Genomic DNA, 17,500 nt, shown 5'->3' with positions numbered 1-17,500 from the left:
GTAAAATAAGCTTCGGGTAGGTCGGGAGAAGGTAATTCGGGAAGCTCAAGTGGTTTTTAACTTGACATTTTGGCAAGCACTTCCTCTACGGCGTTGGTTTCTGTCGTTGTCCTGACTCCATTTAGGCCATCAGTTTATCATCCGACGCGTTTTTTCCACGCCTATAGAGCCAAATCGGCCGCTAATGGAGCTGACTTACTCAGGTAAAAGCATGATGCAAGTTGCACAGAGCCCTGTGGATTTTCATCAGACAATTTTAAAGCAGAAAACTACTAGGCAGCTTGAATTTTAAGTTCTGATATACTACTCTTTTTCTGTGGTTTCATTTTGATGCGTTTTCTTTTTCTGTGTTGTGTTTTTCTGTTGTTGACAGAAAATTTTGTATTACATTTTTTTCTGTGTTTTTTGACAGAAATTCGATGCAGTTTAAGAGATTCCAAGGAATGGGGACCTTTCAGAGGGAGGAAACCATAGCCGAAGCCCTTAGGAATTGTCATTATCATCATCATCATCGGCATCATCATCACCATCATTATCATCACATTTGAATTTACATTTGCCCTAGAATTAATTATTGTTTTCTCAAAGAGCACCTTGAGAGCGTCTTCATCTTTCTGTGAGCAGAGATGTTTTTCACCGTGAATTCACCTGAGAAAAGTGATAGTGAACGCATGAAAAGGAAAAGGGTTTGCTAGAAACAGAAAGAATACGGTCCTTTGGGAATTTGAATTCTCTCTCTCTCTCTATGATTCTCTCTCTCTCTCTCTCTCTCTCTCTCTCTCATCTGGACGAGGTATTTTATCTCTTAATTCTGATTTTCTTCTTGGGAGGCATTTAGACAACCGGTGGCTAAAATCTTTAGAATAATAAAGATGAAAGTGAGATTTTTTCTTTAGAATTTATTTATTTATTTATTTATGTGTTTATATATTTATGTATTTATTTATTTATTTTGTAAAACACTCCTGACTTAACCAAAAGATCAGGTTTAATAATATGGCAGCTCAAAATAAACCCGTCATCTTTCACCAAAGAAGAATTGAATCTGTCACTCAGAGGGCGGACAAACATGTCGGAGGCCTTTTAACCTTTGCCCTGTGCGTCCTACCTTTCCACCCTCCCTAAATTGTCAATCAATAATCTGTGGACTGCTATCTTTAGACTGTCCGAGTGAAAGAATTTAAAACAATGGACCAGAAGCCCTTTTCATGACAGGGCATCTGTCGAAATGGGTAAGTTTACATAACCAAGTGGCGCTAGTTAGGAAACAAAGTTCAGTGTTATTCACTGTAAATATATTAAAAAAGATTTTCACACGCGCGCGCGCGCATGTCACTCGCTAGCCAGGCTCAACCAGCTGAGAACAGTAGCTGTTCTAATATCGTCATAGCATGTCAGTCATAAGGCTTGGCGCAACTAGTTACCGTTGAAGATGTTTTTCCTAATGAGGTATTTTATCTTAACAAGTAAATCCGTGAGGTAATTCAAGAGAATTGTATTTTCTGGAAAAATGAATTGTATTGTTGTGCTTTTGTTGACTGTTACGTGGAAAAACTATTTTCTGGCGATGAATAATCCCTTCTGTCTTGTTTCTGAGGATAATGTTGTGTGCTTGATATGGTATCAAGAATAATCATTTATATTTACTCGGGAACTTAGACCGAACGGTAATGTTAAAAAAAAAATCATTTTTTATTAATCGTCGTCTGTCAAGAATTTTACGATGTGTGAATTCTGTGAGTTAAAAACGTTATTAAAACAAGTAAAAAATGTGCCGAAATTTCTTCGGCGCAATCGAGTTTTCTGTACAGTGTATAATCAAGGCTGCCGAAAATAGACCTGTCTTTCGGCGGTCTTGTTATAATGCTGTATGAGCCGCTGCCCATGAAACTTTAACCACGGCCCGGTGGTGGCCTGTCCTATATCGTTGCCAGACGCACGATAATGGCTAAATTTAACCTTAAATAAAATGAAAACTACTGGGATCAGATGGCTGCAATTTAGAATGTTTGATGATTGGAGGGTGGATGATCAACGTGCCAATTTGCAGCCCTCTAGCCTCAGTAGTTTTTAGGATCTGAGGGCGGACAGAAAAAGTGTGGACGGACAGACAAAGCCGGCACAGTAGTTTTCTTTTACAGAAAACTAAAAATGTAGAAGTTTGTAAATCTTTATGGTTTTTAGCTACTTTGAAATCCTTTAGTTGTCGAAATTTACTGGCTAAGATGAAAACAAAATAACTAAATGCAGATGCGAATAATAAACAAAATTACAATACAAAAATCATAGTTACGGTTCTTCAGAAAAGAAGGTACGGAAACTAAATGTGAATGTTTTACTGATCTTCGTTTCTCACATATAATTTCGATTTTCTGAAAGAAATGTGAAGGCCGAATGCCAGTTCAAACAAAAAACTCATAAAAAATGAAATGATCATTATGGCAGCCTCCCAAAAATTCAAAAAAGTTGAAACTGAATTGAAAACAAAGGTATGAAAAGGGCAAAGAACTCAGCTACGGATTGAGTGCCAGGGCGTAGGAGGAATTTTTTATATGTATAATCACAAAATGTGCAACGGAATACTTGGTTAATCCTGATCGCTTGCTACAACTTTACTCTCACTCTCTCTCTCTCTCTCTCTCTCTCTCTCTCTCTCAGCATGTGTGAAGATGATGGAATCATAATTCATAAACTTTTCTCAGGGTGATGTTATAATTCGAACTCGTCTTCCTAACAGACAGACACCTCGGAAGCATGAAAACGCGCATATATTCCACACGATCGCTTTTATGTCGCTGTTCATTTTCAAGCTGACGACATTCAAGAAACCGGCTTCGTAATAAAACATCCTAAAGTTCGACTCGGATTTCTACCACGGAAATGCTGCCACCTTTATTCCATCATTACTTTAGAGACCGACTCTTCTTTTCTTTTCCTTTTTTTTCCTAAGAGGTCGAATTCTCCTGACGCCTTTGGCACCGTGACAGTAGCAATGCCTCGTCCGTCACCTTTGCATGCTCAGTTAATTAGACAGAATTTGACATCATTCTGTGACTTGACAATGGATTTGCTATTTGTGCTTTCTAGTTAAAGTCGTTCACAGTAGAGCGAGTTCCCATGTTTCATGCAGGGTAATTGTTATAAAGTGCGTACAACAAAGCTAATGGCAAAACGGACATTTTTATTTTTCAAGCATCTTGGTGAGTTATTAAAGAGCTTTTTCCCTGACTTGGCCCAAAACAGTGAAGGTGGGCTGTGATCTCAGAGCGTTTCTAATATATATAGTATATATATATATATATATATATATATATATATATATATATATGTGTGTGTGTGTGTGTGTATATATGTATATATATATATATATATATATATATATATATATATATATATATATATATATATATATATATATATATATATATATATATACACATATATATAATATATATATACATATATACATATATATGCTATATACACACTCATATATAGAATGCTTGTATATTTGTTTCTGAAATCCGAACCATGACAGACCCAGACAAAATTTTTGCACAAGGCCTCTATGTCACCCCAGAAAGGTTTTTAAATCAAAATCAAACCCCTACCCGTGACAGACATACAAACACGGACAAAACAAATGAAATTTTCTTTTTTAAGTCACCTTTTCCTTCAGTTTTCTGGGTTTCTTCTCATTTTTCAACTGACGCTTCACCTTTTCTTCTGGTGCTGCCAGAAGTATGATTAACCTACAGCAATAAATCCCCTATAACATCAATTTTTTATCAGGGTTTACGTGAATTTTGATAATAATTTATGATCATTATTAATATAAGTATTAAACATTTAACCATATACCTCACTGCTTGGTTGTTTTGCTAAATTAAAGATTTTTGGCTTCGTTACAAAACATATTTCATAGCTATAAAGCAATGAACCCAAACCAGCAGGTCTAAAGATTTTTTTTTTTTTTAGTTGTCTTCCTCATTCGCGCATGCATAGTAACTGCTAGCTCAACATGAAGTGCAAGATGTATGATGACAGTATATCCTTTTTCTTTATTTGTTCAAATGCAAATTTTCTCATTAAATTCGATCGTTTCTTCTTCGTTTTTACCTTCAGAATTTGTTATAGCGACTATTTCGTAGCGTCACAATGGCGTATATCATTATAAATTCGGTTGAAATGAGGTTTATCGGGTGTTTTGGCAACAACAATTTACTACATACCAAAGGCCGGTATGTACGGTCTGCACACCAAGCTTGGAAAAAATGTCCACTCTCTTTTTAGGGTTTTATTGTGGTCAGATATATTATTTTGTATTATGTGATTCATTTAGTTATATTCTTGTCATTTGCATATTTATATTTTTGTTTATATATTAATGATTGAATAATGAGCCTTCAAAGAATGGTTGTTTATACCGAATCATGAAGTAGCAGAAGTCAATCAAATGATGTCTCAGTTGACAAGTCGAATACAGACGACAACAGAGTAACCACTTTAGGTTCCATCTAAGTAAGGTAACTTAAATCTATTCAAAATGGTTTTAATAAATGTAAAAAGTGATTGTGATTAACTAGATGAGGATGTTTATGGGAAATGATGTTTAAACTGTGAAGGAAAGCAGGTATCATTTTATTTTCATTAGATTTTACCGATGGTTGAATAAATTTAAAAGTTAGGTGAGCGTGGAAGTGAATGGTGTGGAAATGTGGCAACACTGGGTCCGTCTGTTGTTGCACGAGAGACAGACCTTCTCCCCTCCCACACACACACACACACACACTCACACCTAAGTGTAAATTGTAGAAATATAATATTTTTTTATTTATTGTCTTTGTTCATGGTGAAGATGCTTTTTATTTTCTTCTGATAAAGGAATGTAACTTCTCCTTCCCTTCTCCCTCAATCTTCCTCACCTTCCCTTCCTTCCTTCCCTTTTTTCCCCTTCTCCCTTCTCCTTCCCTTTTTCCATTCCTCCCCTCCCTCCCTCCCCTCACCAATCTTTCCCTTCCTCCTCAGCTCAGGGTCTCACCCTTTTTCCATCTTCCTCCTCCCCTCCTCTTTCCCTCCCCTTACCCTCCTTCCTCCCCTCCCTCCCTCCACTACCTGTAGACTCCCTCCCTTTCATTCTCTCTTTCCTCCCTGGCTGTGACGGGTTGTCAGAGTTTTGCAGCCATAGGTTATATGTATATATATATAATATATATATATATATATATAACATATGTATATATATATATATATATATATATACATATATATAAACATATGTATATATGTATTATATACAGTATTCACACATTTTATCGCACCAAGGTGAAATTAATCATATTCAAAAACATTAAGTTACAAATGTCGTCTAATATCCAATTAGCTCTACCTCGGAAATAACACCCTAGGAGAATTATAATTGGCAAGTGATTCTTCAACTGGGAGATTCGAACTCCCGACAGTGAGAACCTTTGACATTAGTGACGAGAGCTAAATGCAGATATTAAATGACATTTTAGAAGAAATGTTTGGAACATAGAAAATTCTCACGGTGATGTGATCAAAGTTCATATATATATATATATATATATATATATATATATATATATATATATATATATATATATATATATATATAATGTCTTTTATATCTTCTAGGGCTAGCACCAGAAAGATACAGTCTGCTGATTTTTCATCAGCTCTTCAGGAGTGAGTCTGATAGCCCTACGATCTTTCTGTTTACTCCAGCCGACCCCCGTGGGCCTGGGGAGACCCGCGGGCCAAGCAAATGTGAGTGGAATACAGCGCCTTTGGGTCACGGGACCCTTTTCGGGTTGGGCACTTTCCTATGTTATATATAAAAACTCTTACCATTTTCTCTCTCATTTTGTTCGAATTTGTGCCTTTTTCGGTCCTTTAGACTTGTTCCTCATGATTGGTAGCGCTTCCTGTTAATGAATATGTTGATTCAATCGTAACTTGAATTATAAGGCTGTGTCACTTTTATAGGAGCTGGTTAACCTTTTAGTCTTTCGCTCATCTTATGAAAACTCTTTAATTGTGGACAGTCTCAAATCACAATTACATCCACAGTTCTAATTCCGCTTCTTAAACAACTCTGAATCATTTAATCCGCAAACTTATTTTCGTTTATTAAATCATTTCAGTTCCCCGTTAAATTCAAAATATTAACCTCACTTATTAAATGGTGTCAAATCCACATTGACTTCATATTCTTCACTTAATCATAATCTTGAGTCTTCATTAAATCTGATTCTTAATGAAACTAATTACATGAGTTCAAATCACCACTAAATCGAAAACACTGTCGGTCAACAGGTTAAAGAGAAACAAATAAAATCTTATTCGAGAATAACATTTTTAGCACCAGTTGTGAAAGCAGCTCACAGACAATAGAATAGCTCTTTCCAGGAAAACAGTAAGTTAAAAATATAACGAGACTCGACTAAACATTGGAATTGTTCACAAACGCTAATATCGTCTATACACTGAAATCTGTACAATCGTTTTTATTATTTACTTAAAACTACTGTTTTTCCACAAACGTTAATATCGTCTATACACTGAAATCTGTACAATCGTTTTTATTATTTACTTAAAACAACTTTTTTTTTTTTTTTTAAGCTGGTGTTTGGAATGTCAGAATGACGGAATTCCAACATGTCCTCCTGATCTGTAGGTCGCTGGATCAGTTTCACGAGGACAGGAAATCAAATTCTTTTCAACATGCCTTGAAGGCATAAATACGACTTCCTTTCAGTAAGGTTTATCTCCTCTCTCTATTATTTTTAAATAGAAACTCAGTCGAATTCCTTTCTTATTGAAGGTATTCGCTAATCAGATCCAAAATGTTGCTCAAATGAGCCTCTTGATCAGTTGCTTGGCTTAGGGGACGCTCTCCTTTTACGGGACCTCACACAAAGGTGCTGAAGAGAAGAGGCGGCCTGGTGTGGACGTGTGGACTCATGGACTCTGCCTATCCAACCTAGATTATCAGAACCTGCAGTCCTTTTCAAACGACATATTGTCACACCCCTGAGCAGAGTTTAACGGCGCCTTCGATAGCTTCCGTCGATTTACTTCTCACTGCCTTCCCTTCTGTAGTCTTGATGTTACCGTCTATAGGCTCCGTCCCCTTCTCGCGTCCTTTGCTCCGTTCGGAGAAGAACACGCCCAGTAGCACGGTACTGTTGAGCAATGCGAAGGATGCCGACAGAACATGCTGGGACGTCGGCAAGTAGTCTCTGGTGGCATCCCAGAAGCTCCTGAAAGCGACGCCCTTTGCCCAGGTCATTGCTGTTTCCTGCAGTGCCATGATGCCGAAGATTCGGCCTATTTCATCCTCGCCGCCTATCTGAGGATGAAAAATGCATTATAGTCGTTATAGCGCGGCCAACGAGCATAAAGGTTTCGTTATCGCGCCTCGGAAACCTACGTTAGGAATCGGATGCATGTTGACTGGTAGGTTAACTGATCGTGATAATGAAACCTTTTCACTCTTTGATTGCAGTTATAGCATCAGTATTTACCTGTTCCCCTTTTCATTTCATCTCTTTTTATGAGTTGGAGACCGAAAACAAAAGGGATGGAATACGGAAGAGCGAGGGAATTTCCCCAGTCCTGGAAGTGGAATGGTAAGGACTTATCTAACCGGTTGACCTTAAAACTGTTGTTATTATTATTATTATTATTATTATTATTATTATTATTATTATTATTGTTATTATTATTATCATAAATTTGTTTGTTTTTGAATGTTATTCATTATACTTGATCCGTCTAGTGATAGAAACAATACTAAATGAAATTTCTACGCGTTACACTGACGTCACTTACAGTGAAGGCCTCCACCTGAGTGACATCCAGCTTTGCATTTTTGTTGTCCGTATGCCCCTCTCTCTCTCTCTCTCTCTCTCTCTCTCTCTCTCTCTCTCTCTCTCTCTCTCTCAAACAGGTGATCGTGATGACCTCTTACCTTGGTCAGGGCAAGCCTGATTCCCACGTCACCCAGATTATGCCAGATAGAAAAGACCATCGCTCCGTAAACAATACCCGAGAAGTCAGGTCGGATCACGGCAGTTAACAGCAAATCCTGTAAGGCTGTCATCCCCTCTGATGCTGCTGCTAAAAGACAGTCGGGGATGGGCGATTTCTCCGTGACCTTGAGAACTACTATAGTAAATATCTGGAAAGCAGAAATAATCAGTGAGGAAATCGAAGCCTATGTTATATTTTCTTTTGATAGGGTATAACATTTGCATTCCTAAACTGCACATCAGTAAAAGCTATCTTATCTCATTAATTTGTTGTTTATTAATTTGTTTTCAATGTTACAAACGGTGCCAACAATTGTAGTAGTAGGTATATTAGAGTAATAACATAAATAATCCAGTTGCTTGCTTAAAAGGCACTTATTGATGGAGACACCCCCCCCCCCTTATTGCTTTGCCTCTGGTAGTGCTAGGGTGAGGAGGGTAACTACCCTCTATTGGAATCTTATTAGAAAAAATTATTTTAAGTTTGTCGTTTTATTAAGAGACTGATCTCCATGAGAGACAAATCTCAGTGCCATTTATTTTGTAGGTTGGTCATTGGTCATATTAAATTTCTACTATTAATATAAAATTCAAGGTCGTTCAGTATTATTAATCATGAATCTGTAGCAGGTTCTCTTAAGGGATTTGTAAATTGGCATGACGCTGATATGGCATTCGTTAGTACCTGCTTACAGGAGTGTACTGGGTTCACAATCTATGGTCTATAATTCCGTGGTTCTTAACCAGGGGGGAATTTCAGAGTTTCATGGGGGGAACTGTGACCACAGGTTGGCAGGCTCGAACTGGCTCAACTAGGGGGAATTCCCCCTTTAGGGGCGAATTTCAGAGTTTCAGGGGGGAACTGTGACCACAGATTGGCAGGCTCGAACTGGCTCAACTAGGGGGAATTCCCCCCTAGGGGGCGATTTTCAGAGTTTCAGGGGGGAACTGTGACCACAGATTGGCAGGCTCGAACTGGCTCAGGGACCACACAAAATGCAGTGGGCATTGGTCTGCACTACTGAGAGGTCACCTGGACTTTCTCTCCGCTAGCTTATGTGTTTGTGTTAATATTTTGTTGCATATTATTTTGAAAGCACCTTCTGAGGCAGACAATTTTGGAAAAGGGAATGAAGGGAATGACATTCTGACACAATGGTGAAAGGGTGCATGGGCCAAAAAAGGTTGAGAACCAGAATAACCCAACTTTTGTAGTGTTTGAGTGTTTTTTACATCCTTCGAGTGTCTTTTTTACCGTTGATAACCGCTATTTTTTAAATAGAAAACAGTGAGCGCATACAGTCATATCCAAGGTAACAGAAGCATTGCCGCTGCTGTTTTTAAGATAATCTACAGCTCATATCAGTCAGGCAGTCATAATCTATGACGCGGCTTATCAGTACGTAATACCATGAACGATGTTTACTTTTTTTTTATTTATTTTATTTATTTTTTTTTACATCGGCTAAAGTAAGGGGAGGCTTTTCTAACCTATTTGTTACCAGCAGGTCCTTCACAGCGTTGAATAGTATCGGCTCGTTCCAGATAGGTTTTACTAAATTATATTAAAATGAATGCTGCTGACATGAATATGATTTGTGTGACATCGTCGCATTTCTCTTATTAACATGATTCACTGATCCACTATTCTACTCAATCGGTAGGCACTTTTCCTGTCACATAACTCGGTGATTCATTAGATTAGTGAATCATTGCCTGACATGGAATTCCCTGATCCACTCTTGTGAATCAGTGAACACTTGTTGCTGGTTTTGGATTATGTCATTCATCATATTAATCAAGCAGTGTCTATTGCTGTCATGTGACTCATAAATTCATTAGCAGACTAAAGAGGTGTATTTTTTATACGCTTTTATTTAGCTTGTTTTTTTTTGTCTATTTGTCAGGATCAAATCTTGTAACTAAATCTTTCGACTCGTTCCTAGTCCGATGAACTTGAAATTTTGCATGGCCACATCCGGTGACAACATACAGATGATCAGTAAGTCAGCAGTATTTTAGTGACTCACAGCACCTCCTCAGAGTATCTTCAGCATTTGAAATTTACGGATTTCTGTCCTCTTTTGCCGATTAGATATTACAGAATATCACGTTCACACATAATTATACAGGTTACAATTTCGTCAGACCAAAAGTATAAAATAAAAAAATTAAATTTTTTGTGACACTTTTATTGTGCACTAAAAGTGAAAAATATTTGAGACACACCAGATTTTTTACAATTAATCATAACAGAAAAAATAAAGCGTGTATATTAACATGTAAAGGAAATGCTAAAAGAAGAAATTTGTTTTTTCTTGTAGCATTTCCTTCCATATTTGACGCCCACGCTTTTATTTTTGTAAACATGAGTAATTGTAACAAAATCCTGGTGTGTCTCAAAAAATTGTTTTTCACTTTTTAGTGCATCTTAACAAAAGCGTGTTTAAAAAAATTATATTTTTTAATTTTTTTTATTTTATACTTTTTATCTTGACAGAAATTGTAACCGATTAACGATTGTAGCTAACGAAATTGAATGTGATCTTCTGTAATATCCTGTCGAGCCAAAGAAGCTTTGAAAAATCCGTAGAGTTTCATACAAATCCTGGGATACTGGGAGAGGTCACTGTAGGGTCACTAGAGGTCACTGCTGACCTACTGATCATGTAAGGTTGTATCGTCACCGGGACTGAGTAACCATGCAAAATTTCAAGTCCATCAGACGAAGGGAACAGATAGAAAATTTAGTTACAAGATTTGACCCAGAAAAACAGACAAAAAAGCAAGCTAAATAAAAGCGTATAAAAAATACACCTCTTTAGTCTGCAAATGAATTTATGAGCCTCAAAAAATTATTTTTTACTTTTTAGTGCATTTTAATAAAAGCGTGTTTAACATTTTTTGTTATTATTTTTATGTTGCTGAGATGTGACTGTGATCCATTTCATAACTAAAACAGTGACGGTTTGTTACTGACACAACTCAGTAGTGTTCCCTTATCAAACTAAATGAATAAATATCCGTTGCTTACAAGTGGTTCAAAGATCCATTATCGGAGGAAATGACTTGAACGTTCCGTTATCAACGTCAGTCTTGAGAAGATAAACGTCTAGGGAGCCACCCACCACTTGTTGCTGTGGGACTAGTCATTACTTATATGGAGCAAACTTCGGCAATGACTTAGTGCAGTTGCTTAATCATTAGTTTTTTTCTGTTTCTGAACTTCTGATCCTCAAGCGGATGATGAATATAATTATTGCTGTTTAATCTAACCATTCATGTCTTGTAACTGTTAGGATTCTTATGAAAAAATGAGACATTCATTGAATATCTGCTAAATAAAGGTCATATCTAATGGTGCCTCCACTGCATATCAGGTCCACAGTAATATTCAGTGGTGAGTTAAATTTATGTTGATTTATAAAAACGTTACAAGAGCTTTCAAACCCTGATCCTGGGTTCATCTTTAGACTGAAGATGAACCCAGGACAGGGTTCGAAAGCTCTTGCAACGTTTATTATAAAATCAACATAATTCACCACTGAATATTTTTGTGAACCTGATATACAGCAATCCCGTTCTCGATCTAGAGGAGAAAGTGCCTCTGCTATTAATATCAGCATTTCGAGTGTTTTGTCAATTATATGAATTTTATCTGTTACTCGATAATCTCATGATATTGTAGAATCACCTCCGTCCTCCCGGACGACAAATCATCAAGTGCATGAGGTTTTGATTAATGGAAACTTGGGCTTAATTCTCAAGACTCACCTGTCCACAGACAATGAATGCTGTCGAAACTATGGTAACGTGAGGAGAGTCCCATCCCAGGTAGGTCGTCTCCCATTCTGCCAGTAAACTCGGAGGAGAAAACAAGAGGAAAAAGGTAACGAAGAAAATGAGAAGCAGGTGGACTCGACGTCTCCCTGGCCTCTTCTTGAAAGCGACAAGGAAGAGGTCGGACGCATTTTTGGGATGGAGGAAATCCAGGCACGAGTTCAGGCTTCTCGGAGAGACTCGACCTTCGAATTCTGCTGCCTCCTCTTTGAGGAACTTGGTCGCAACGAACATGGCCAAGATGTAATAAAGAAGAGCCACGAATAAAGTCCAAAATGGCTCAGCTTGGTAGATGAGTCCTGTGATGTACCCAGTGCCTCTCCCTACGATAAGGAAGTTAACGACCCGACCCAGTCTTATCGGCCTCGCCTCGGAGTCTGTTTTGTCTATGGTCATACTGAACACGGCCATTAAGAAGAGGGACGGGCCCCCGACCATACTTCGCAGGATGGTGGCAGCCAGCAGTACCTGAAATAAGAATGGACGCATTAAATAACCTGTTGTCAGTCTGTCGACTGTTCTCTAATGAATACCTGAATTGTGAAATTGGCAGAGCAAATTAAGACCAGGCGTTAACGGAGGCCACGAAACCTAAATCTCGCTGACTTAAAAATGATTATAAGCAGGCTGTCGAATTTTCATGCATTTCCAAATGCAGAGTTTGATGAGGTGAACCAGGCTCAAAGCAGGGAAGAAGAGTTGGTTAAAGAGAAAAAATGTTGTTTTAGTCCCTTATAATACTGAAAATCAAAAGAAACTCCTCGTGAAGAAGCAAGACGGGATTTTAAGCACGATTCAATTCGTCAGTGAATAACGTCCGTATTTTATGGTGATTTAGGTGTCGCGAGTTCAACTGATGCCATTCTCCACCATGGCAAACATGGTCATAACAGTCGGTTAACCACCAGGTATACGATTCACTTCCCAGGTCAACAGAGGCGCAATGGATTTTTCGAAAGGGGATCGATATATATATATATATATATATATATATATATATATATATATATATATATACATACATATATATATATATATATATATATATATATATATATATATATATATATATATATATAATATATATATATATAAATATATTAAATATAATTTTCGATTGATTATCAGATAATGAACCCAGGTCTTCACTGGAGAGGGGTGCTGCTCACCAGGCCATACAAGGTATAAAGAAGTTGGAACTTGAGTGCCACTGCACCAAGAATAGCCTTTCCAGCCAACTGTTTAAATACCAGCGTGTTTTCCCAACTCACGACGCAGCAGTGACCATGATGACAGCATTTCATCTCCGAATTATCCCTCTGAGTGAATATGATAGAAATAATCAACACATAATCTGTGTGGAACAGAAACAAATTTCTGACTCAAAAAGACTTGTATGGCCTAGTGGCGGTGCATTTGCCTTTCGGATTGAAAGACCTGGATTCGATCCTGATGTGAGTCAGAAATTTATTTCTGTTCCACACGTGATTGTGTTGATTATTCCTATCATATTCACCAGAATGGATAGTTCGAATGAAATGCTGTCAATTGGGCCATTGCCGAGTTGGGGAAGTGGGGAAAACACGCTGATATGCAAGCAGTTAGCTTGCCCAGGTAATTCCTGTGTGCAGTGGCACTCAGGTTCCAACTTCCTTATGACTTGTATGGCCTAATGGGCGGCGCCTTGCCTTCAATTAAAAGACCTCCGTTCGATCCTGATGAGTCAGACATTTCTGTCCCACACGTGATTGTGTGTTGATTATATATATAAATTATATACATATATATATTTATATATGTAATATATACATATATATGTAATGCTTTATATATAATCACAACAACGAAGTCATTCTACAGGAAGGACTTTCTTCACCTCAGCACCACTTGCTCATTACTTCTGATAAATGATGATAAATGACTTCAAGCGATGAGAATTACGCGGGTGAACCCTGTTGCTACTTTTATTCTTTGCGGCGCATAATGAAACTTGATAAATGAAGTGATTACGTATTTAACCGGATAAGTCATGACGCGTCTGGTCAGCTTCGATTGTATGAGAGGAGTTCCGCCTCATATCTTTCGAATGCGATTCGTCTGAGTTCATGATTGCTTCACTGGCAGTGGTTCGCGTTCAAAAAGGAGTTTTGATTGAGCCAAATTAATTGACTTCTTTCCACGGTCCGCTGCGGCGTGGTAACATGCCAGCGAAAGTAGTTCAATTTTTCTTTCCCTTCCTGCTACTGCTTGCATTGTCCTTCATCTGATTGTTCTCTCTTTGATATATGAATCTTGAAGCTTATAATCACTCTTAAACGTGATTTTTTATATCAAACACCACCAGGAAAATGAACAATGGTTGTAAATCCTGACCGGAGTCGACTTTATTGTTAACTAAGCCATGGGAAGATGGCTTAGTTAGCAATAATGCCATCTGAGTTGGCCAAGTTAGCAATAAAGCCATCTGAAGATGACTTAGTTAGTAAAAAAGCCATGTGAAAATGGCTTAGTTAGCAATAAAGCCATGTGAAGATGAATTAGCAATAAAGCCACCTGAAGATGACGTAATTAACAGTAAATCCATCTGAAGAAGATTTAGCTAGCAATAAAGCCGAGTGAAGATGGCTTAGTTAGCGATAAAGCCATGTGAAGATGACTTAGCTAGCAATAAAGCCATCTGAAAGATGACTTAGCTAGCAATAAAGCCGTGTGAAGATGGCTTAGTTACCAATGAAGCCATGTGAAGATGATTTAGTTAGCAATAAAGCCATGTGAAAATGGCTTAGTTAGCAATAAAGTCATTGTGAAGATGGCTTAGTTAGCAATAAAGCCACGAGAAGACAGCTTAGTTAGCAATAAATCGTGAAGATGGCTTAGTTAGCAATAAAGTCATGTGAAGATGGCTTAGTTTGCAATAAAGCCACGTGAAGATGGCTTAGTTAGCAATAAAGTCATGTGAAGATGGCTTAGTTAGCAATAAAGCCATGAAAAGATAGCTTAGTTAGCAATAATGCCATGTGAAGATGGCTTAGTTAGCAATAAAGCCATGTGAAGATGGCTTAGCAATTAAGCCATGTGAAGGTGGCTTAGTTAGCAATAAAGCCATGTGAAGATGGCTTAGTTAGCAATAAAGTCACATGAAGATGGCTTAGTTAGCAATAAAGCCATGAGAAGATAGCTTAGTTAGCAATAAATCATGAAGATGGCTTAGTTAGCAATAAAGACATGTCAATAAATCATGAGATTGGCTTAGTTAGCAATAAAGCCATTAGAATATAGCTTAGTTAGCAATAAATCATGAAGATGGCTTAGTTAGCAATAAAGCCATGTGAAAATGGCTTAGTTAGCAATAAAGCAATATGAAGATGGCTTAGTTAGCAATAAAGCAATATGAAGATGGCTTAGTTAGCAATAAAGCCATGTGAAGATGGCTTAGTTAGCAATAAAGCAATATGAAGATGGCTTAGTTTGCAATAAATCCATGTGAAGATGGCTTAGTTAGCAATAAAGCCACGTGAAGATGGCTTAGTTAGCCATAAAGCCACGTGAAGATGGCTTAGTTGGCAATAAAGCCACGTGAAGATGGCTTAGTTAGCAATAAAGCCATGTGAAGATGGCTTAGTTAGCAATAGAGCCATGTGAAGATGGCTTAGTTAGCAATAAAGCCACATGAAGATGGCTTAGTTAGCAATAAAGCCACGTGAAGATGGCTCAGTTAGCAGTGAAGCCACCTGAAGATGGCTTAGTTAGCAATAAAGCCACCTGAAGATGGCTTAGCGATAAAGCCAAGGGAAGATGGCATAGTTAGCAATAAAGCCACCTGAAGATCGCTTAGTTAGCAATAAAGCCACCTGAAGATGGCTTAGGTAGTAATAAAGCCACCTGAAGATTTCTTAGTTATCAATAAAACCATGTGAAGATGGCTTAGTTAGCAATAAAGCCACCTGAAGATGGCTTAGGTAGCAATAAAGCCACCTGAAGATGGCTTAGTTATCAATAAAACCATGTGAAGATGGCTTAGTTAGTAATAAAGCCGCCTGAAGATGGCTTAGTTACCAATAAAGCCACTTGAAGATGCCTCAGCAATAAAGCTGATTCCGGTCAGGATTCACAACCATTTTCCATTTTTTTCGGTGATGTTTGATATAAAGTCAGATCTTGAAATGTAATCACAGGGAATAGTACGCAATTCGTGTTTGTTCATTTACCCTTTATCAAACATTGTGATATTTTGCATTTTTTGGCGAATTTCGCGATCAAAGTATGACGACATTTCATTATTTAAGTGTGATTCGCCCTTTAAAATATTCCGACGTTCCGTATTTTCTAGCAGATTCCCGTGTGAACTGTTTGGGTATTTCGTAATTAAGGAGACACCGCCGTTTGAATTATTCTAATATTTCACGTATTATGACGATTTTACGAATAGAATTTTCTAATGTATTTTTTCTTCTCAGTCCGACTTCTCATCATAAACTAATGATATTTTTTATCGCAATTTGATTTGCTCTGTTGCATTCTGGAGGCTCTTGTCTTCCTTACTCTTTTGAATAAAGTGTTCTGTTAAGGAAACACAAGTGAAGCAAGTAGAAAATTAGCATAAATCTTCCAGTTTACTTCTTCATAAATCGTGAGCAGTGTATACAGCGTCATTGACCACACATTGATGAAAGCAATACTTTTAAAGTTCAACAAAGAGACATGATTTGGCAATACAGCCAGTAACGGAGAGCTGACTTTAAATTCAGTCAGGTGGAACAAAAGAATCGAAACACAAGATTGTAAAAGCTTTAGTTAATAAAATACTTCTACTGCTACTTACTACTACTACTACTACTACTGCTGCTGCTGCTGCTGCTGCTGCTGCTGCTGTCAGAAACCTAGTAAGTTAAAATATACATGAGAGGCCAAGAGTTAATGAAACGAATACCGACCACCCATGAATTTGATCACACTCTGAAAAGAGAAAAGCTTGGTGATGAATAGGTTTGGTTCTCCCCAAGTAAATGGACGAATTTTACATTGAAATGCTTAACCTTAAGGCCCGAGCTAAATATATATCAAGGACACCCCCAGACTTTTTGTGAGGTATACATGTTTTTTCTAATATTTCTCTCCAAAATTACAATTATGATTGACATACTATCATCAAAGATAAGAACTAAAGCCAACAGCAATCCCTGGGTATATTTATGAGCAAATAAATAAAAAGACGTCCTGGAGCTGCAGAGAGGCAGTACATCCTCCTCTGAAATCTCTCTTTCCCGCTAAATTCATTCGAACAGTATGGTGGGTAATATTATTACTCATATGAGGATTCCCGTCCATCACCCAAAACCTGTTATAGATACCCATATCAGGAGTCCCGTCCATTGAGGGTTATACTGAGATAAGATGCAAAGCAGTTGTGAGCATAGCAAGCAGAAAAAGGGCATCAAAAAACGATAATATTGTGAAAACCTTTGTAAACAAGTTGATGACCAGTGATGACTTTGCTTTTGGAATTTGGAGGGGTTTCGTGTTTCCTTGATATTGTAACACCTAAATGTATTAAACCTCTACTTTTTTATCTACTTTTATTAGGACTTCAGTATTTTTGTATT

General features: G+C 37.6%; 2 protein-coding genes across 2 annotated transcripts in view; one reads left to right on the top strand and one right to left on the bottom strand.

The window, feature by feature from the left end:
• LOC136851305 (uncharacterized) overlaps positions 1–17,500 on the top strand; it is a 387,719-nt gene that overhangs the window by 158,111 nt on the left and 212,108 nt on the right. The window lies entirely within an intron of this gene.
• The window catches only part of LOC136851301 (proton-coupled folate transporter-like), an 18,251-nt gene continuing 7,106 nt past the window's right edge, over positions 6,356–17,500 (bottom strand). Inside the window, exons 3-5 of the mRNA XM_067125301.1 lie at positions 11,832–12,365; positions 7,997–8,206; positions 6,356–7,375 (exon numbers count right to left, since the gene is read on the bottom strand). Of these exons, the coding sequence (XP_066981402.1) occupies positions 7,049–7,375; positions 7,997–8,206; positions 11,832–12,365 (1,071 nt within the window). The 3' untranslated portion in view covers positions 6,356–7,048. The remainder of the gene's footprint in view (positions 7,376–7,996; positions 8,207–11,831; positions 12,366–17,500) is intronic.

The sequence above is a fragment of the Macrobrachium rosenbergii genome, chromosome 23, assembly GCF_040412425.1.
Source record: "Macrobrachium rosenbergii isolate ZJJX-2024 chromosome 23, ASM4041242v1, whole genome shotgun sequence".
Lineage (NCBI taxonomy): Eukaryota > Metazoa > Arthropoda > Malacostraca > Decapoda > Palaemonidae > Macrobrachium > Macrobrachium rosenbergii.
This window is presented reverse-complemented; position numbering and strand designations above follow the sequence as displayed.